Source organism: Mesoplodon bidens (genome assembly GCF_964165515.1).
Source record: "Mesoplodon bidens genome assembly, chromosome: 9".
Lineage (NCBI taxonomy): Eukaryota > Metazoa > Chordata > Mammalia > Artiodactyla > Ziphiidae > Mesoplodon > Mesoplodon bidens.
The window spans coordinates 64,795,216-64,817,625 of record NC_138166.1 but is presented as its reverse complement, the minus strand read 5'-3'; the positions used below and the strand labels follow the sequence as shown (position 1 = coordinate 64,817,625).

The 22,410-nt window shown below is 35.5% G+C and overlaps 1 protein-coding gene across 3 annotated transcripts in view; it reads left to right on the top strand.

Annotated features, from left to right (window-relative positions):
• Positions 1–22,410, top strand: part of HERPUD2 (HERPUD family member 2) — a 44,302-nt gene that overhangs the window by 17,349 nt on the left and 4,543 nt on the right. For 2 of the 3 annotated variants that reach the window (XM_081243912.1, XM_081243914.1), the window contains 4 exons: positions 5,589–5,666; positions 8,023–8,136; positions 10,628–10,782; positions 21,607–21,729. In XM_081243912.1, the coding sequence (XP_081100038.1) occupies positions 5,589–5,666; positions 8,023–8,136; positions 10,628–10,782; positions 21,607–21,729 (470 nt within the window). Of the gene's footprint in view, positions 1–3,720; positions 4,048–5,588; positions 5,667–8,022; positions 8,137–10,627; positions 10,783–21,606; positions 21,730–22,410 lie in introns of those variants that run through there. The other variant, XM_081243913.1, reaches the window with a different exon arrangement.

Genomic DNA, 22,410 nt, shown 5'->3' with positions numbered 1-22,410 from the left:
TGTCTCCTCTGGAGTCACTGCTCCTTCCCCTGGGTCCCGATGCCCATACTATTTTGTGTATGCCCTCTAAGAGTGGAGTCTCTGTTTCCCCCAGTCCTGTTGAAGTCCTGCAATCAAATCCCGCTAGCCTTCAAAGTCTGATTCTCTAGGAATTCCTACCCCTGTCGCTGGACCCCCAGGTTTGGAAGCCTGACATGGGGCTCAGAACCTTCACTCCAGTGGGTGGACTTCTGTGTTTTAAGTGTTCTCCAGTTTGTGAGTCACCCACCCAGCAGTTATGGGATTTGATTTTATTGTGATTGCGCCCTTCCTACCATCTCATTGTGGCTTCTCCTTTGTCTTTGGATGTGGGGTGTCTTTTTTGGTGAGTTCCCAGTGTCTTCCTGTCGATGATTGTTCAGCAGTTAGTTGTGATTCCAGTGCTCTCCTAAGAGGGAGTGAGCGCACGTCCTTCTACTCTGCCATCTTGTACCAATCTCCAAAATCTTTAATTTTGGGTTTTTATCTTGATGTAAAAATTATCATTATAAATAACAGGATGATTACTTTGTAGCTGACTCTCATGAGATTTAGTACCTGCATTTTAAACTAAGTGATCATACTAAATATGTTTAATTTGTATGGTTAAGTTTTTCAAGCATGGGCTTCTGGAATCTATGAGGTTGCTGACTGATGGTGATCTGTATTGTTTCTGTGAAAAAAAAATTGTTTTAAACTTATCTACTAAATAATTACGGGAGTAAACTGTCTAAGTTGGTTGCCATTGTAGTTAATTTTTATATATATATATTTGTCAGTAGTCTAAAATAATGAGTGTTGTCGCATATTTTTATGCCCCATGTTGTTTAAAAGTGATACTTGTGATAAAGTACATGATTAATTCCATTACCATTACAATTTAATAGTAAAATGGAGATAACCTATGTAGAAAGCATGTAATATATATAGATTTCTTACATTTCGAAGCAGTAGTTGGTAAATACTTCTTTCATTTTAGCACCCAATACATCCTTTCACTAAAAGTCTGAAGGTAAGTAACATATTTTGGACATGGACTTCTTTTTACCAATGTCAAATTACTTTTCTCTCTGTGTAGAGAAGCTAAAATTAATTAAAAGCTTTCCTTTTGTTATTTATAAATGTCATTTTAAACTGATTCTTGAAAGGTCTTCAAACATGGATGAGGGCTTGCTTTTTTAGTCATTAAAACTGATAGTTATTGCAACTTTAACCAAACCTATTTAGCAGTGTCCTAATCATGTTCTTATACATAATGAAGATAGTCTGCTATTAGTCATACAACTTATCAATACTTTCACATAATCTCTCATTAGATCCTCAGGAAACAGCATGATGTAAGATAAGCAGGTATTAGAGATTAGTATCACATGCTTATTGAAAGTTTACTAGGTGTTCTGCCCTGTTGTTAGAGGTTTGTGTGCATTTTCATTGTTGTGAAAATTCAACCCTGTGAAATACGTACTATTATTGCCCTCATTTTTCAGTTAAGAAAGCTGAGACACAGACTGGTGATAGTGGGATCATGTACAAGTTTCTCAACGTTTCTTCACCTATCTGCCATATTCTTCTGTAAGTCCAACTCCTTCACACGAGATTCTACCCTTTATTAGCTACTTAAGGACATTGCTCTTGAAATTCTCTATTTTTCTCTCCTGCATCCTCAGTTTTTCCTTTCTACTGGATTATTCCTGTTGGCATACAAACATGTTATTTCTCTCTTCTTAAAAAAACAAAAACATGAAACAATAAAACAAACAAGACCCTCTTTGATTCCACTTCCCTTCTAGCTGTTGCTTTATTTCTTTCCTGTCTTTAGTGCACAACTCCTTATAAATTATGAATATTCACTGTATCTGTACTCCTCTCCTGTTCTCTTGAATCCATTCCAGTTAAGTTTTTACCCTACTGTTCCACCAAGATTGCTTTTATGAACATCACCAGGGAGCTCCATGTTCCAGGATATGGTGGGGGAATAGAGAAATAAATAGAATAGTATGAAAGAAGGACACTAGGATTAATAACAAAAGCCTGGAAACACTCAAATATCCATATTGTAAACTTTAGTATTTCTGTGTAATGGAGCATTATGCATCTGTCAAAAAGAATGGGGAAGACATCTTTATACTGCTAAGCAGTAATCTCCAGGGTACAGTAAGTGAGAAAACAAGGTACAAAGGAGTATTGTGTACTATCTTTTATGTGAGAAAAGAAGGGAAATACAAGTGTATTTGTATTCAGGTTTGTTATGTTGTTAAAAAATGACGAAAGGGTAATTCAGAATTATAGAGAAAGAGGGTAGGGACAGAAGCTAAACCTCTTTGTACCTTGTTCTATAATTTTTACTTTGTTTCCAAGTGTGTTATATATAATTAAAAAAAATAAATAGAAAAAAATTCCTAAATGGTAACAAAACAATTTAACAATGTCAGGATGATGACAAAACTGTAAGAAGAATTATTAAGAGTAATTTCAAAACACTATTTTGACTGCATATCCGTAATGGGATATATCTAAGGACAGAAAAAAGTGACAAGAAATCTTAAACCTCATCCAATATTGTTATTATTATTTGAAATTATACATAGTAGGATAAAGCATATAAGTACTTTTGCTAATGGCATACGTTTGTTAATATCATTAGCAAGAAAGATTTTCAGGGTGCTAGAGATACAAATAAAAAACCATACACTGTTTAATTAAAATTGGAAATATAAATATATACTCAGGGTTTAAGTTTCTCTTTCTCAAAAATACATATTTTCTAGCTCTCCTCAATGAAGAATCTTAGAAATAATAGCAAGTAACAATAAGCACTCTTAGACCCCAGATTTTGTCTCTAGATGCCATTTCCCATTAAAAGGAATCAAGGCCCCTGGAACAGTGGCTGATTCCAGGCCTGGGGAAAGAAATGTGGAAGATGAACCTGGTGTGCCCCATGAACCTGGTGTGTAGTCTTAGAGACTACAGAGGTCATGTCAAAGTGACATAGGATCCAACCTGAAGGGACTCCTACTGGCCAAAGATGGTGCAGTGCAATTTGAGGATTAACAAAAAAACAACCAGGTGGCAGTACATTGAAAAACATAAAATTCCACAAGCTCATAATGATACTTAAACCAAAACTTTTTGGTCACTTCTGGAGGTTGCTTGGGTACTCATTCTGAAAACTGATAAAGGGAATAAATTGAGCATTTTTGCTGTCTTTCTTGTGTAATCTAGGTAAGCAAATGGTCGATGAGGTAAAGTTCTTTTAGGAGAAGCACAGCTAATACAGAAAAGAATTAGAGAATTAGAAAATATTTTCTACCCCTAATGAAACAATGGATCTAGGCAGTTGGATCTAGGTTGTTAATAAGGTGAATGTCTGATGGCAGACTTTATAAGGGATGAATTCGGCTGACAACATTTGAACCCACTGATCAAACTTGGCATGACTAAAAGTAAGTCACTCAATCCAGTGTGCTAATAATGATGTGATGCAACAGGAAGTTCTCTTGTCAAACAAAAAAGAACCTGAATTTAATCAACCCTCTAGATCTAACTGCATTATACAGAGAGTACAGAACATGCTGTACAATACCAGGAGGACATAGTCACCCAAATCCAGATTGCAACATGTTTTCTTCAACAAATAGCTAGGGAAAAATTTTAAAGAAGTGGAAGCTGTTAAAAAATTACAGGAGACATAACAGCCCCATCCCATGTGTGAACCTAGTTTGTATTCTGATTTAGACAAACCATTCCTAAAAAGACATTTTTGAGCAAGTGGGAAAAATTAAGCTGTGCTGGATATCACATTATAAGGAATTAATATTTATTTTGTTGAATGTGGTAATATTGTGGGTAGTTGGAAAAAAAACTGTTAAAGATACATTCTGTTTTTTACAGACAAAAAGAAATATGTGATATTTGCTTTAAAACTCTCTTCCTTGCCAAAACCAAAATGGGGGTAGGTGGGTAAATGAAACAGGAATAGCAGAATGTTGATAATTGTTGGAGCTGGATATTTGGGAATTCTTGAAGATGGTAAGGGGTTTCATTTTATTCTCTCCACTTTGTGTATGTTTGAGAAGTTTCATAGTAAAGTAAAAAAAATTCGTAAGGAAAGAACTGATAATTTTATACAGAATGATATGACATAGAAGTATCTATTAAATGTTTGGACTGGTGAAAGAATGATAGTTTATGATGGCTGTAGTATTTATCAAAGAAACTTCTTTAGGTTGCAGCTGAAGTAATAAGTATATTGTGGAAACTTAAAAAGCATTACATAATTCATTTTTCCGGGGATTAAATCAATCATTATCTACTTAGCATTTGACTCATGTTATATAATTTACTGTTTGTGCTCCACTCAATATTTATATGTATCGATTGAAGTTTCAAGACTTGTGATATGTATTTTAAAAAAATCCTTTGTTGTATTTGGTTGTTAATATAAGAATTTTTATATGTGCATTTTAGGAATGGTACACTCAAAAATACTTCCAGGGGAAGCTAAATTATGCCTAAAAGCTAAGTATCTTGGAAGGACAACTATACCTTCCCTTGATCTTTGGTACCTAAGGACCCCTGAATCACAGATATTACTCAGTATGACTCTTTATACTATGGTTATTTTTAATGTAAGACTTTTTTTTAGTAGCCATGTTGCATATGTAGTCTGTTTGAAGATTGTTACAGTTATTGCTTGGATTTGGCATGTTTAGTAATTGTTGATATAGCTAATATTTAACTGTTTTAATAGAATTCAAGGAACATTTGCCTGTTTCTCAGTTATGAAATAGGAGGTCTTATGGGGACTCTACGTAAATGCTTTTATTTTAAATACTTAATGCTTGTAGTGTGAGCACTTAGCAGATTTATTTTAAGTACAAAATAAGGCAGAGATAACCAGAACATATTTCCTATTTTGGGTTGCATATGGAGATGGCACTTGAATCTCCATGCACTTGAGTTGATTTTTCTTTAGTCTTGTGTTTTTGAAAAATGTACGAAGGTATTTATGAGAATGGCAGGAATAATAAAAACAAGAATAGTTACCTAAAGCTGTAACTAAATCCAAATGGCTTGGAGTTAAAACCAATAAATTGTCCTGCATGATGTTACTAAAGAATAAAATAAACCTTATGTTTACTTTTGATTAAAAATACTGACAGACAATGCAAAATAACACTGGTGACCTTGGAATTTTATCCCATTGTTGACTGTTAGTAGAAAGTCAGCCACCTTCTCATTTATAATCTTGAAGGTTTTTAATGACAGTCACACATGGATTGTATTATGGCTGAAAAGACAAACTTCCAATTTACCTTTTTTTCCTCGTTTTAAAAATAATTTGGTAATTATCTGTATTTTATTATATCTACAGTAGATATGCTACCATTTGCTGAACTTCTAATGTCTTAAGTGGAATTTGGAAAAACAAAATTCTTAAATTATTTCAGTTTTCTGCTTATTTGTACCTAAAGGGAGTTTTACTTTACCCATTGTAAGGCATCTTATTCCCAACCTTCAATTTGTATAATTAGAAAAAGTTGAATTCTTTTCTTTGTCCCATTTCTTAGTTGACAAAGGATCAGAGGTTGGTGTATTCTGGCAGACTGCTTCCCGATCACCTGCAGCTGAAAGACATTCTCAGAAAAGTAAGCTTTTCTACCACTATTTGATACCAGATACTCAGAGTGCTAGAGGAGATATGTTCTGAAGTTTTATTGATAGCCAACCAGTTTAGTTTTTAGTTACTTAAAATCAACTCTTTTGGGTTTAGGTAACAGTTTTGTATATCCATCTGATAGCCAAATCTGAAATAGGATTATATATTTGTGTTCAGGGATTTGTTGTGTAAGAAATCAGTACTGAGTTACCAGTAAACTGTGCAGGAGTAGAGTGCTCAAGTAGTGGTGAAGGATTTTCATTGATAATAGTCTCCTCTCTTAAATACCCTTTTGACCAAACTACGTTTTAATACAAGTTAAAACTTGGGTTAGGAGTTTAATTTCAGGACAGAAAATCAAATGAAGCCCAATTGGTCCATCAGTCAGAAAACTTTGAATGCTGGTACTCAGAGTTAAATATATTTGAATATAGTTTTTTTGACAGATTGAATGCTAGTTATTTTAATGGCAGCTTTTTAGCTCATGTTTATTTGTGGAATTTATACTTTTAGAACTTTTCTATGTTTGAGATTCTTTTTGCTTGTGAGTGTAGCAGAATTGAATATATAGCTGTTAATGTTTTGCTTTAGATCTTTGACTTAACTCAGTGTTTTCTGGATATCCCTAATCTCTCTATCCTCTCCTGTATGTTTATTGATCACCTGTGGGAAACTTTAAAAAATCTTACACTGGTGTGTTCCTTCTGTTAGATAGTTGACATTTTAGTTTTACCAGTGTGACTTCTTGCTGTCATTTTCACTTTAATCATGTAGTTTCAGGTTGCCAAAGTGGTTTAATAACCTCTATGTCTCCCTCTCTCTCTCTCCCTCTCAAAAATAGTGGAATTTGCAGCAGATTCACCCCCCTCTTTCTTTTCTTAATAGACTTTGTTTTTTAGAGTAGTTTTAAGTTCACAGCAAAATTGAGCAGAGGGTATAGAGATTTCCCATATACCTCCTGCCTCCACACATACACAGCTACCCCCACTAACAACATCCACGTCAGAGTGGTATAGTAGTTACAGTTGATGCCTACATTGACCTCATTGTCACCCCAAACCCATAGTTTCCATTAGGGTTCACTCTTGGTGTTGTACATTCTGTAGATTTTAACAAATGTAAAATGGCATGTATCCACCATTATAGTATTGTACAGAATACTTCACTATCCCCCAAATCCTCTGTATTTCACCTCTTCATTCTTTCCCTGTTTTTATCCTTAAAAACCTTTTTGCTATATGGTCTTTGAAATATATATTTATTATTTTACCCAAGTATAGCTAGAGGCTGCACATGCATACATTTAGAAAGGCTTTTGCTGCCAGAAATCATTTCCAACCAGAAGACTTAAAAGAAGAATGCCTCAGGACTTCCCTGGTGGTCCAGTGGTTAAGACTCTGCGCTTCCACTGCAGGGGGCATGGGTTCGATCCCTGGTCTGGGAACTAAGATCCCACATGCTTTTTTTCTTTTTTTTAAATTTTGGCTGCACCATGCTGCATGTGGGATCTTAGTTCCCGAACCAGGGATTGAACGCACACCCCCTGCATTGGAAGGTGGAGTCTTAACCACTGGACTGCCGGGGAAGTCCCTTTTCTCTCTTTTTTAAAATTGCTGAGCCATCCTTTGTTATTCTCTGCCCCCCTTTATTCTCTTTCCTTTCTCCACCTTATTTACTTGCTTTATGCCTAACTATAAATATACTCATGAAATTGCTAAGCTAAAATGCCAATTCTAATCATTTTTAGAACATTTTCCTTCAGTCGTAGTTGTAGATTTATGGCAACACATTTGGAATATTTACAGAATATAGTTCAAATATATGCTTTATGTCTGTGCATAAGTGTTATAGATAAAAACGGTATTTGACTTAAAAAAATAAAACACTATTGCTAAAACTAAGACAAATGAGATTATAGTGAAGTTATTTGAGTTTCTTTATCGCTGTAAGGTCTCAAATAATGAAAACATTTCACTACTCAAAGTGTGTAGGCCTAAACTTCAGTGTGACTATCACAGTTCTGATATTAACATGCTAGATGTTTTTATATTGAAATAATAGATAGTGCTGACACAACTTTACAGCAGTGTTTGCTTCAAAACGCCTTGGTATACAAAATAATCATTTTTTTCATATAGCAATTCCTGAGTATTGAGACCATTTTCTAAGCATGGACAAAATATTGAATTCACAAGGGTCCTAATGACAACAATTTATTACTAATAAAATGGCTGTGGTAGGAAGGAACTTAAGTTCTGAATTAAGTATTTCTGCTTAGCTACTGACATTTTTGAGCTGAGTATTTTCCAGTACTACTCTTTAAATGTAATCTTCTTTAATTTTAGCAAGATGAGTATCATATGGTTCATCTAGTATGTACTTCTCGGACTCCTCCCAGTTCTCCAAAATCCAGCACCAGTAGAGAAAGTCATGAAGCACTGACATCCAGCAGCAATTCTGTGAGTTATTTTGGGCAGAGTAAATGTTGAAGTTTTCTGATTATCCTTTTTTGCCTCTAAAAACTAAGTGGAAAACAGAACAATTCACTCTTGTGGGTTGTGAGACTGTGTTTTGAACAGCTCAAGTTAAGCATTTAAACTTCATTTTTAGAGATCCAATACACAGTGTTATCCCCTGAAGCCTGTTCCCCATGAGTTATAATTTGCTATATGGCAGGTCAGTAATAGATCCAATCTTCAGGGGTTTAATTACTGAAATACTCAAAAAACAGAATTATGATATGGTTATATAATATAAACTCTAGGGCCAGTATTTCAGAAATATTTAAAGTATTTGATATAGTATATTTAATCAAGGTAGATTAAATTATTTAAACTTTAAGTTTGCTAAATCTTCTTGGTAGATTGCTTAGTCAAGAACTTTGTTTTTTAAAATGATTGCATTTGAGCCTATATTCCAACTGTGGGAGGACTAATTACTTAACCTACTCAGTTCTTTCAGACTTGAGTATTCATTTCTCCCTTCTTATTTTTTCATCTGCTTAAAACTGTTTTGGAAATTTTAAAAACTAGTTGAACTTTTCAACTTAGATATTGTCGACAAGTTTTAGAGACACCGTCTCAAATCCTTTTATATTAAATTATTTTTGGTTTCCCGTAAAAGCTTTATGTGACACTTTTAGAGGTGAAAGAAAAGGACTGGATGAGTGGAAGCTTGCTTAAAACTTCCTGGGCAGAGAACTTTTGTACTGCTAAGTGTACTTTCCTTCTTGTCAAGAATCTAGCCAAAACTTTAAGGAGGGGATGAATGGCATGGGTGATATAGATACTGCCAGTTAACTGCTTCTTTAAAAAACTAGATCTTCTAGTTGCTGTATTTAATTAGCATAGCCTCAGTGGTATTTTCTAGTACCAGCCATGGGAGTTTAGCTTACATTAAATTGAGATATGTTTTGTCAATAAACCTAAGGGTCTTTCTATGTTTCCTACCTTGCATAAGAAGGGACAAAACCCTGGCATTGGCATAGAGTTCTGTATATAGTCTTTGGACACAGTTGTGTTGCTCCTGTTTTTGTTGACAAAGAATCTTCTCACTTTTCTAGTGGTTCCTCGTTCATGATTTCATGTCATTAGTATATATATTCAGTTTTTTTAAGGTGTGTTTTAAAAATCTAAAAAGTATCAAAGGAGAATTAAGTTGAATTCCTCGTAATTTTTTATGGCAGATAAATTTCAGTGGGACTTGAAAATGTCTTAAAAATCTGTTCATGAAAGAGTTATCCAATAAGGGCCAGAAATAATTAGTTCTAGAGAAATTAGGCTGTGCTGCCAAATGGCTAGGCCTTTCTTCTATTAATTTTTTAATGAACACCATATTTTGATGGTCCCTTTAACAAGAAATCATGCCAAAAAAGAACACTTTCCAGGTTATGTGCCTAACAATCAGGCTCCCTAGTAAGGTTTCTGGTGTCTGTGTGGTGTGGAATAACATCTTAAAGCTTTTGTTAGTTTTGCAAAAGACCAGTGTCCTTGGGACCTTTCACATGGCAGGACTAAGGAAGGTAGAGAGGCAAAAAGACATGCTGTAAATAGGAAGGCAGTACAGGTAAATGCAATTTTAATGAACCCGGAAGGATGTTGAAATTATTTTGTACCCAGCTTTTTAAAGTGGGTAATTTATATAAAATGTAATTGTGTTTTAAATTTATATAAAACACTTGACAAAATATTTTCAAGCAGCAGCAAATTGAGGTGGTCTTCAAGAGATTATATTGTTTGAGGTTATTGAATCTGTGAGTTACTGACATCACTGAAGCATGAGAATTTTAAAATCCTGTTTGGTATCTTGTTCATGTTGTTAAAAAACAATACTTGGTGGTGGTATCTATAAACTAATAGAATTTTAGAACTGAAAGAAATCTTGAAAATGTAGTTCAATCTCATTTTTTATAGGAAAGCTGAGACTCAGGGGTTAAGTGAATTTTAAGGTTATGTTCCTTGTTAATGTCAGAGATAACACCAAATTCTAGCATGTTCCTCAATATTTTAAACAAATGTACTACTAATATAGCATGTTATACAGTAGCTGTTATACAGTAGTAGTTCATAGTAACTGTTTAAGTGACAGTTACTAGTACCATTTATTAAACACTTCCTATGTGTTAAGCATCATGAAAAGAGCTTTATATGAATTTAATTTTCACAAATTTTGTATGCTATTTTTTTGTATATAATTACTACTCAGCCTTTTATAGTTGAGAAATGGACTAATGTTGTGTAATTAAAGTGATGTTGATTTTCTAAACTCTTCAGTCTCGTAAGAATTAAAATATCTACCTGTTAAGTTGGGCACAGGAGTCAAATCAGTAAATTTCTAAAATTCACTTTTTGCAGAGGGATTTCATAAGTACATTCTTAGCAATGTGTCTATAATATTGTGATTGTAATGAATTAAATCTCCTTGAAAAAATAATTACATTCTTGTTTGTAGAGTTCAGATCTGTCAGGATCATCAACTCCATCATCCAGTCAAGAAACCTTGTCTTTAGCTACCAGTTCGTCCTCAGAAGGATTGAGGCAACGAACCCTTCCACAAGCACAAACCGACCCAGCACAGAGTCATCAGTTCCCATATGTAATGCAAGGGTAAGTGAAACTGATAGCTGTGGGCCTCTTAAAAATCTGTGACTCCAGACTTTCATGGTAGCCCCCTTCAGTAATCAAAGTACATTTGAAATTTACTCATATACCTGATTATATGTTTTGAGAATTAGAGGGTTAGGTGGAGCAGTGTTTTTTTTTTTTTTTTGGCTGCCCCACACGGTTTGTGGGATTTTAGTTCACTGATCAGGAACTGAACCCCGGGCCCTCTGCAGTGAGAGCATGGAGTCCTAACCACTGGACCACTAGGGAATTCCCAGGAGCAGTGCTTTTTTTAAAAGTGAATGGTGTTTTTTGTTTTGTTTTTTTAATTTATTTATTTTATTTATTTTATTTTTGGCTGCACTGGGTCTTTGTTGCTGCACGTGGCCTTTTATCTAGTTTAGGCAAGCGGGGGCTACTCTTTGTTGCAGTGCACGGGCTTCTCGTTGCGGTGGCTTCTCTTGTTGTGGAGCATGGGCTCTAGGCATGCGGGCTCAGTAGTTGTTGCCTGCAGGCTTTAGAGCACAGGCTTAGCAGTTGTGGCACACGGGCTTAGTTGTTCCACGGCATGTGGTGTCTTCCCGGACTCGGGCTCGAACCCGTGTCCCCTGCATTGGCAGGCAGATTCTTAACCACTGCACCACCAGGGAAGCCCAGGAGCAGTGCTTTTGAAAGCTGGTTGTACATTAGAATTGTCTAGGGCAGTACTTTCAGTGTTTAATGTTTGTGCTAATCACCTGGAGATCTTATTAAGATGCTGGTTCTGATTCAGTAGGTCTTATGGGGCCTGAGATTCTGTATTTCCAGCAAGCTCCCCTGTGATGCTGATGCTTCTGATACTTAAAACATACTTTGAATAACAAGGATCTAGGTAACTAAAATTTTTGTTTTTACTCAGTCTCACTATAGGTCTATGCAAATTAGTCTTCTGGGGAGCAGATGGGTGAGTAAGGGTGTTCTTGGAAGACTATAGGGCCCAGTAATATGCTTTTAAAAACTTCCACTGGTGTTTATGATCAGCCAGGCTTGGTAACAACTGAGGTAGAATAAAACTGTGATGTATTATGAAGATATGCTAACCATTGCATGTTATCCAGAGTCTTTCTTAGAGGAGGTTACTCAAGAAGCTTGCTATGGCTACCTTATATTTAGCAATTACAGCAGGCCTCTTGGGTTAGGTAGTTCCAGGGGGGCCAATGCAGTCGACAGCCACAGCATATCTTTCAGACAGCTCAGAAAGGAAGATCTTGGAGAATACAGTTTAGACCTGGGTTATGTCTGAAACCAGAGTACTTTTGAAGTAAAGGAAACATGAATAATAGGTAGTGATAGTTGTTTTGTGTTGCATATCATGCTGTGGGACTGCAGTGTGTGACAGTGCTCCAGATCCATGATGGTGAGGCTGGAAATAAGGAAATGGCTAGGACCCCTCAGAATGGTAGTAAGTGATAGAACCAAGGAGTAGCCACTGACTGTTATGCCAAACAGGATGTAATAACATACAGGTTCTTTCTACTTAGAACTTTAAACTTAATTCAATTCTTAATGCAGAAAAACAAAGCAGAGTATATAGCAAAATATTTAAAAGACTCATTTGTCTCATATTCTTGAGTTTTTCTTCTAAAAATAAGTGTTTAGATGAGGCTGATTGTAGACTTTTATGAAGCATCATATGAAACTATCAATATTTTTGTTTTCAGAAAATGATTATTACAAACCAAAATTTAGTTATTTATAAAAAACAGTGTTGTCATTGTTTACATTATAGAATAATGGCTTAAAATACTTTCTGTCTTATGACAGTGATTCCTTTCCTGTCTTTTTTGCAGAGTAAGACAGTTCAGTTCCTCTCAATTTATAGAGTGATTTTACTAATATTTTACCAAATACGGTGGTAGTGATAGAAAGTGAGAAAATTATGGATATAATAAACCTGGAAGAATATGTAATGATGTTAATAATAGTTATCTCTGCACAGTAAGATTTTTAACTCTTTCTCATACTTACAGTGAATATATTTTGTAATAAACAAAACAAAGTGTGTAAAGTTGCACATCTTCAGAATAAGACCATGGTTATCTTGGGAAAAGATTAATAATTTCTTTAGGCTGTTGCGAAAATCAACAAACTTTGGAGACAAAGGCATTTAGCTCTTAGAAGTATATAAAACAGATTAGAAAAATCTGAAATAGTGTTTATTTTGCTAAAAATGAGTATTAAGATGATAAGCAATAAAATCCTTAAAGATTTGAGCTTTACTTAGGGAATCTATTGCTAGATGAATAATGTTTTAAACCAGGAGGGCAGTATAGCTTAGTGGATGTACAGATTCAGGAGCCAGCCTGCCTTGGTTTGAATCCTGGCCCTAACCACTGACTAGCTTGGGCAAGTCTCTTCTCTACTTTATCTCAGTTTGCTCATGATCTGGAGGTAACACTACTTATCATACAGGATTTCTGTGTGGATTAAGAGTTCATGTATGTAAAGTGTTTACTGATGTGTTAGCAGTTATTTATAAATTCATTCATATTTATAAATGAATGTTGTACATTCATTCAGCAAACAGATTTATAGTCATCTATGAGTCTGATACACTGAAACATTTGAATGAATGCCAGTGCTAGGTGCTGGAAAATGAATCTGTATTTGGAAAGAGCACTTTGTGATTTACAAAACAATTTAAGTGAAAGTTCAGTAAATAGGTTATTCAGTTCAACAATGAACGTGATTTAATTTCATCTTATAGTTGTAATTTTTTACTAATGAAGACTTTACATCTGTCTTTAAGTAAATTTTATTGAACATAGCCTTAGCCTTAAATGTACAAGAGCAGTAATTTAGTGACCTTGGAGAATTCACCAATGAAATATAATCTCTGCACACCTTTTTTAGACTTCAGTATATGTTTAACTAGTCACATGTGTTTTCCACCATGTAGGTTAGTACTCTCAATCTTTAGTGAACTTGTTAAAATTGGTAAATTCTGATCCCTACTCCCTGAGTTTTTTTGTTTTTTGTTTTTTGTTTTTTGCGGTACGCGGGCCTCTCACTGTTGTGGCCTCTCCCCTTGTGGAGCACAGGCTCCGGACGCGCAGGCTCAGCGGCCATGGCTCACGGGCCCAGCCGCTCCGCGGCATGTGGGATCTTCCCGGACCGGGGCACAAACCCATGTCCCCTGCATCGGCAGGCGGACTCTCAACCACTGCACCACCAGGGAAGCCCTCTCCCTGAGTTTTTGAATCACTAGGTTTAGGGTAGTGCTTAGGAATCTGCCAACTTAACAGCATTCTGGGAACCTCACTTTTTAACAAGCTCTAATGCAGGTGATTATTTGCCCATCACGATCTTGAGGAAACATGAGAAGACCAAACAGTACATGTATATCACCACATTGGCTATCCATTTATAATGTCATGTTTATAAATCTTGACTGACTGTTTTGGACTCAGTGTGCTGTGCTGTCATATTTATTTAACTCCAAAAACTGCTGACTGGTTTATAGAATACCCACTGTTTTGTACACTCAATTTCCCCCCCTGAAATAGTAACAACCTTGTTTTATAATTACTAAAACTGAAAACCTACTCATTGTACCCTTCTGTGTTATCCGATTTTTTAATAGTAAAAATTGCTTATAACCCACCACCCAGAAATAACTATTGCTAACATTTTTGTAGTTTCCTTCCAAATAATTTTCTAAGTATACTTTTTAAATAGAAATATCATACTATTTTATTTTATGAACCTTTTAAAAAAGCATAATGTAGCCTGGACATATTTCCAGATCAAATATAAATCTACAACATTTAAAGTCTGTATTAGGAATAAGTTTAGCCAAGGAGGTGAAAGAGCCATGCACTGAAAAGTATAAGACAATGATGAAAAAAATTGAAGACACAAATAAATGGAAAGATATTCCATGCTCATGGATTAGAAGAATTAGTGTTGTTAAAATGTCCATACTACTCAAAGCAACCTGTAGATTCAGTCAATCCCTATCAAAATTCCAAATGATATTTTTCACAGAAATAAAACAAACAATCCTAAAGTTTGTGTGGAACCACAAAAGACCTCAAATAGCCAAAGCAATCTTGAGAAAGAAGAGCAAAGCTAAAGGCATCACACTCCCTGATTTCAAACTATACTATAAAGTAACAGTAATTAAAACAATATGGTATTGGCATAAAAACAGACACATAGATCAATGGAACAGAATAGAGAACCCAGAAATAAACCCATACATATATAGTCAATTAATTTATGACAAAGGAGGCAATAATATATAATGAGGAAAAGAGAGTCTCTTCAATAAATGGTGTTGGGAAAACTCAACAGCCACATGCAAAAGAATGAACCTAGACTACTATTTTATACCATACTTAAAAATTAACTCAAAATGGGAATTCCTTGGCAGTCCAGTGGTTAGGACTCCGTGCTTTCACTGCTGAGAGCACAGGTTCAATCCCTGGTTGGGGAACTAAGATCCTGCAAGCTGCGGGGCATGGCCAAAAAAAAAAAAAGTTACCTCAAAATGAATTTGACTTGAATGTAAGACTTGAGACCATAAAACTCCTAGAAGAAAATAAGCTCCTTGACACTGGACTTGGTGATGATTTTTTAGATTTGACAACAAAAGCAAAAATAAATGGGATTACATCAGACTAAAAAGCTTCTGCATAGCAAAGGAAATCATCAACAAAATGAAAAGGCAACCTACTGAATGGGAGAAAATATTTGCAAATCATATATTTGATAAGGGGTTAATATCCAAAATATATAAAGAACTCATACAATAGCAAAAACACAAACAATCCAATTAAAAAATGGGCAGAGGATCTGAATAGACTTTTTCCCAAGAAGACATACAGATGGCCAGCAGGTACATGAAAAGATGCTCAACATCACTAATCATCAGGGCAGTGCAAGTCAAAACCACAATGAGATACCACCTCGCACCTGTCAGAATGGCTATTATTAAAAAGACAACAAATAACAAGTGTTGGTCAGGATCGTGGAGAAAAGGGTACCCTTGTGCACTGTTGTTGGGAATGTAAATTGGTGTAGCCACTATGGAAGACATTATGGAGTTTCCTCAGAAAATTAAAAATAGAACTACCATATGATCCATCAATTTCACTTCAGAGTATTTGTCTGAAGAAAATGAAAATACTTAATTTGAAGAGATATATGTACCCCCATGTTCACTGCAGCATTATTTACAATAGCCATGATAAGGAAGCAGCCTAAGTGTCCATAGGTAGATTAATGGATAAAGAAATCATGGTACATATTTACACAATGGAATACTATTCAGCCATAAAAAAGAAAAGTTATACCAGTTTACTTTTCCAATAGCAGTTGTTAAAAGAGCCCGATTCACCATACCATTACAGATATGTACTTCCCAGTATGATAAGTTGGGATGTCCTTGTTTTAACCTGAGACATGATAAAGAGACATTCCTTTTGTTTTGTGAAATGCTTATTTGTTGGCGTGTTGGTATTTTAAAAAGTTCATTTGTGACAGTTCTTTATCTAAAAGGATATTAATAATTAATGCTTATTGAGCACTTAGCTCAGGCTAAGCATTGTATTAAGCACTTACACATGCTTTATTTCATTGAACTTTTTACCAACTCTGTGGTCTAGGTACTATTCTCTCCCATTTTATGGATGAGGAGAAGAAGGATGAAAGGTTATGTACCCTGCCTAAGTTCACAGAAGTGGTCAGTAGCAGGACTAAAGTTCAAATCCATATCTGACTTGAAAGTCTGTGTTAACTGTCTTGAAGTGAATATTCTGTATGTCATTTGTTTCAATATAATTTCCTAGCTTACCATTTGTATTTTGACTTCATTTATAATGGTGGTTCTCTCCCCTCTGCTCTCCCGTTTAAAACTTTTCCCTAGTAAGACCTGTTGGCCAGATTTTAAGTATTGGTGACTGAATAAGCATATTTGTCTGTATGAGGACCTTGTGGCTTTATTCAGGAAAAGTTTACTTTAGAATTTGCTGTAGCTGGGCAATGAAGACAGGAAAATGAATTGTGTAGTTGCCCTCAATGGAAGTAGGTCAGATCGGCAAATAAGCTGCCATTCATTGATGTGCTATCATGGTCTTGAAAAAGTTCTGCAGGAGCCTGGAGGAGGGAGCGACTGTTTCTGCTTGGAGGAAGGGGGAGGGCTTCATAGTTGGTAACATTTTGGCTGATTTTAAGGGAGGTTCAGCAGAGGAGAACAAAGCAGTGTGGAAAGTCTTGAAAAGGCATATTCTGGAAACGAAGTGGGGATTCCATGCAGGTTTTCTATGAAAGAATTTGTCCCTGATTGTTGACGTTTCTAGTTCCTTTCATCTCCTCTCCTTTATAATTCTTAACTTTAAAAAGCATACTAATGAATGTCTATTATAAGAAACCCTTACTTACCTAACATTCAGCTTCAGCAACTATTAATAGACTACGATTCTTCAACCATTCCGCCTTGCTCCTCCTTTTTTTCTTGGGCTGGAGTATTTCTAAAGTGAAATGTAGACATCATATCACTTCATCTGTAAATACTGTGTATCTGTAACAGACGTGACAGATATGGACTAAGAATCACAATACCATTAGAACACTCAACAAAATTTAAAAAATTTTAATATCATTTAATATCCAATTCGTGATCCATTTTCCCTGATTGTCTCGAATGTCTTTTTATGGTTGTTTTGATTGGATCAGTATTGAAAGAGATTGACCTACTGCATTTGGTTGATGTTTCTTAAGGCTCTTCTAATCAAATCCCTATCCCTACCTTCTTTGACTTTATGCCTTTTCTGTTGTTCTATGTAATTTCCCATAGTAGTCTAGATTCGGCTCACTACATCCTTGTGGCATCATTAATATTTTCCTTTGTTTTCACAGGTTGCCTATAAACTGGTAGTTAGATCTAGAGCTTGATTAAATTCAGTTAAACTTATTTTTATTTATTTTTTTTACTTTAGCTTATGTGGAAAATATGAATTTTATTAACTCACTTTTATAAAACATTTTGACAGATGATAAATAATAATGTAACTAACAAATCTTAGAATCTTAACATCATAGAAGTTTGCTTCTTACTCATGTAGTAGTCTGATTCTAGTGTTTAATCCCCTGTAGGTGATTTTTCACCATCTGGTGATTCAAAGACCCAGGTTTTTTTCACTTTTATGGCTTTTCAAGACTCATAAGGGAATTCCCGGGCAGTCTAGTGGTAGGACTTGGTTCTTTCACTGCCAGGGCCCGGGTTCTATCCCTGGTCGAGTAACTAAGCTTTCCCGCAAGCTACACTGCCAAAAAAATAAATAAATAAAAAATAAAAAAGGGAGGGATAGATTGGGAGTTTGGGATTGACATGTACACATTACTACATTGAAAATAGATAACCAAGAAGGATCTACTGTATAGCGCAGGGAACTCGGTTCAATATTCTGTAATAACCTAAATGGTACAAGAATTTGAGAAAGAGTGGATACTTGTATGGGTATAACTGAATCACTTTGCTGTACACCTGTAACTAACACATCATTGTTAATCAACTATAATATAAAATTAAACTTAGAAAAAAGATTCATAAAATCTTGGAGTTCATCTGTTCATCTGTATGTACTTGGCAAATGGAGAAAGGAGCATAGGGAAACACACCTACTTTGTAAATACCTTGGCCTAGAAGTGATATATTCCACTGTCACTGATTACATGAGCAAGAACTAGCCACATAGCTCAATGAATTGCCAGAGGACCTAGGAAATGTAGTCCCTAGCTGGGGAGCCACACTTCCCAGCAAATATTCAAGGTGTTAAACTATAGGAGGAAAGCACAGATTTTGGTGAACACATCATTATATTTCCCTCCCTAGCAATGATAATAACAATATTTTATTAATATTTCCTTACTTTGTACCAGACATTGATGTGCTTAATATATATATATATAATTTAACAACCCTATGGGATAGGAAATGTTCTCATACCTATATAAGGAAACAGGCACAGAGGATGCTCCAGAATGTATTTTACAAATGATTTTCTTATGACAGAAACTGAATCTTACTGTGATTTTTTTTTTTTTTTTTGTGGTACGCGGGCCTCTCACTGTTGTGGCCTCTCCCATTGTGGAGCACAGGCTCTGGACGCGCAAGCTCAGCGTCCATGGCTCACGGGCCTAGCCACTCCGCGGCATGTGGGATCTTCCTGGACCGGGGCATGAACCCGTGTCCCCTGCATCGGCAGGTGGACTCTCAACCACTGCGCCACCAGGGAAGCCCAGTATCTTTAAATTTTATGTTGTCAATTACGTTATCTTTTTTGTGCTTTCTTCTATTGTTTATAAGTTAGGAAAGTCTTCCTCCTTCCATAGTTTTGGTAAATAGTCAATTCTGATTGCATCTAGATTATCTGTGGTTTAACTCAATACTTTATTTTAGTCTACTTGAAACTCATTTGAATATGGAATGAGGTGAACCTTTAAACTCCCTTCCCCCAACCACCAATTTGGTCATCACTTTTCTCAGCTCCAAATAATAATTCTCTATTGTGGTATTTAATGATGCATCCTCTAGAATATATTAAATTCTTATGTAATATGTTTCACTACTCTATTATTATGTGCTTTAACAGTAACTTTATAATTTCATATCAAATAAAACTCTTTTTTCTTGTTTTCTATAGAGTACCAAATATATAACATCTTGTCTGAAGGATAATTAACACAGTGGAAAGTTGTAGTATACCAACCTGGGCCTGGAATGTACCTTAGCAATTATACAGTCCAGTAGTTTTTAAGTTATTGGTGAGAAAGGGAAGAAGCATATGGGAATCATCTAGGGGAATTTATTTATTTTCTTGACAACATAGTTTCAGTAATCACATTTATGTTTTTGGCTGCAGGAAGGTGAGGTGGGAAGCTATAGTAATTTTTTCTAAGTGATTGTTAGTGGCCTTTTCTTCCCTTGACCTTTAAAAACAGTGACAAAGTCCAGCCTTCACATTTAACAGTTGAAGTAATGGACTTGTGTGAGGTTATATTTCCTCTTAGTGATAGAGATTGGTTGAGTTCTATTTTAGGGGGATGAGTTTTTTCTTAGTTGGAAATACTAAGAAAATTTAAATATATACCTAGATACTGACTAATATTATGGCTAATACTTGATTTAGATAGTTTTCATTTTGCTTAGATGCGTCAGTTCACTGGGGGAAATGCTAACAGCATTTATACAAATGCCAAAACATTTATATAAATGTTTTATAATACGTCTCTGCTCCAGTGGTATGGCTTTCTCTCCAGATTTGATCCCTAATTGATATCTTTTTAAATGCATAGGTGGGGTAAGGTTCTTTTCCTCTTATACAGGACTTGTTTATCAAGAGCTGGGAGGAACTCTCATGGAGGATTCTCTGCTTTTCCTTCTTCATTCAGTATGTGGGAAAGCTTGGGAAGTAGTGGGGAGGGCTGCATTCAGGAGGCAGGAGGATCTTCTGAGGATGGGAGCCACTGTATGGCTCCTATTACTCCTCCAAGGATGAGGAAATTTCAGGTTACATGCAGGAGAGTTGATGCCTTAATCTAGCACCAAGTTGCCTTCAGTACAGTTTGTTGATAAGTCTTAGCCTCCCAAGCTCTTCTAAATTAGGTTCTATAATCAATTTTTACTAATTGTATGTTAACAGTCTTTAGAATATAAAATTAAAGTTCATGAATTTGTTAATTATTCTTGTCTCACTCTGGATAGATCAAACTAATATTAGCTAAGATAAAATTCAAGTAATATGAAGAAAAGGAGAGTTACAAAATTCACAAATTCTGCATTTACTTATATGTTTATCCCTGTAGTTGTCTTGAGGTATGCGAATTTCTGCAAACCTCACATTACACACTTTGAAGTCATGTTCAGAGTTAGTGGTAGGGGAGAGTAAAAATAAAAATAGCTAACATTTACTGAGTACAGACTAGCGACCCTGTGAGGAAGAGTCTATTATTAGCCCCATTTTAGAGATGAGGAAACTGAGGCATAGAAAAGTTAAGTGTGGGCTTCCCTGGTGGCGCAGTGGTTGAGGGTCCGTCTGCCAACGCAGGGGACACGGGTTCTTGCCCTGGTCCGGGAAGATCCCACATGCTGCGAAGCGGCTGGGCCCGTGAGCCATGGCCGCTGAGCCTGCGCATCCGGAGCCTGTGCTCCACAACAGGAGAGACCACAACAGTGAGAGGCCCGCGTACCACAAAAAAAAAAAAAAAAAAAAAAGGGAAAGTTAAATGTGACCACCCACAAATTTTACTGAATTAATAGAATTTTAATCTACTTTAGGAATGCATGTATAAATATGTTCTGCTAATCTTGGTTATTTAACTAAAAAATATTTTACAGATTTTAATAATGTTCATTTTTTATTTTACAGTTGATAGGTGCTATGTTTTAAATAATATTTTATTACTAATGTAAAATATCCTTTTGCTAACTCCCCCAAGTTTAGGGTTTTGGTTCTCAAGAAGAATGTACTAAAAATGTAATGAAAGTATTTTTGACTTCTTTGCTGAAATGAGAAGATAGCAGATGTTTAATCTGGCCACACATTTGCTTTATTTTTCCATTAAAATTGGGCTGTGATGTTACTTGTTCTGTATACTTGGGGTCAGGGTCATCTTACATAAGCTATAATGTCTTACTTGAGGAATGCTGAAAATAAGTATTTTTCATTAAGATTTAATACGTTTTGTCAATGGATTACTTGTAGTTCAGAAATAAAAATGTAGAGAAATGCTTTCAACTTCTTCTGGAGCATTAAAAGGCATTTCTTTATTACTCTATTTCAGAAATGTAGACAACCAGCTTCCTGGGCAGGCTGTTCCGGCTGGATTCCCAGTGTATCCCGCTTTCAGCCCACTGCAGATGCTATGGTGGCAACAGATGTATGCGCATCAGTATTATATGCAATAGTAAGTTAATTTGAGTTTATTTTTTTTACTCATTGTGCTATTTGCTTTATTTTCTTTTTGATTCTAAGTATAAGTTGATTTGGGATTTCATTTAGTGATGTGTTTCATTGGTTTTTAAAAATTATTTTAAAGTATTTGGCTAAAGGAAAAAGGGTTCACATCCTGTTCACATCAACTAAACCTATTCTGTGCTTCTCTCTCTCTCCCCTCATTATATTTAGCAGTATTCAGGTGCTTTCTTTAATAGAACATTTTATCTATTTAAGAGGAGAAAACTTAGGAAAGTTTCACTGGAAGGCAGCAAATCTACGTGAAGGTAGGATGTCGAATAAAAAAGGGAATAGAAAGAATCATATGTCAGGGAGGCTCATATTGATGTAGGGCTCAGTTGTGGCTAATATGCTTTCTGGACTGTTGGTATTTTAGTAAGTCTTGCTTCTGATCAGCATGGAACAATCTTAGTACCAAATACAGTTTCTCGGTTTTCTTTCTTCTGGACTTCCTGTGTGTTCATTTAACATTTCTAGCTTCTCTTTAACGTTTTCCTGTCCTTGTTTCTGTGATTCTGTCATCCTCTTCATTCTTTTTCTCTTTCTGATCACTCATTTTGTGTCCTTTGCTTTTTCCCTTTTTCTAAATGGTAACATTTCTTGTTCAGTTACGTATTTGTATACCTACCAT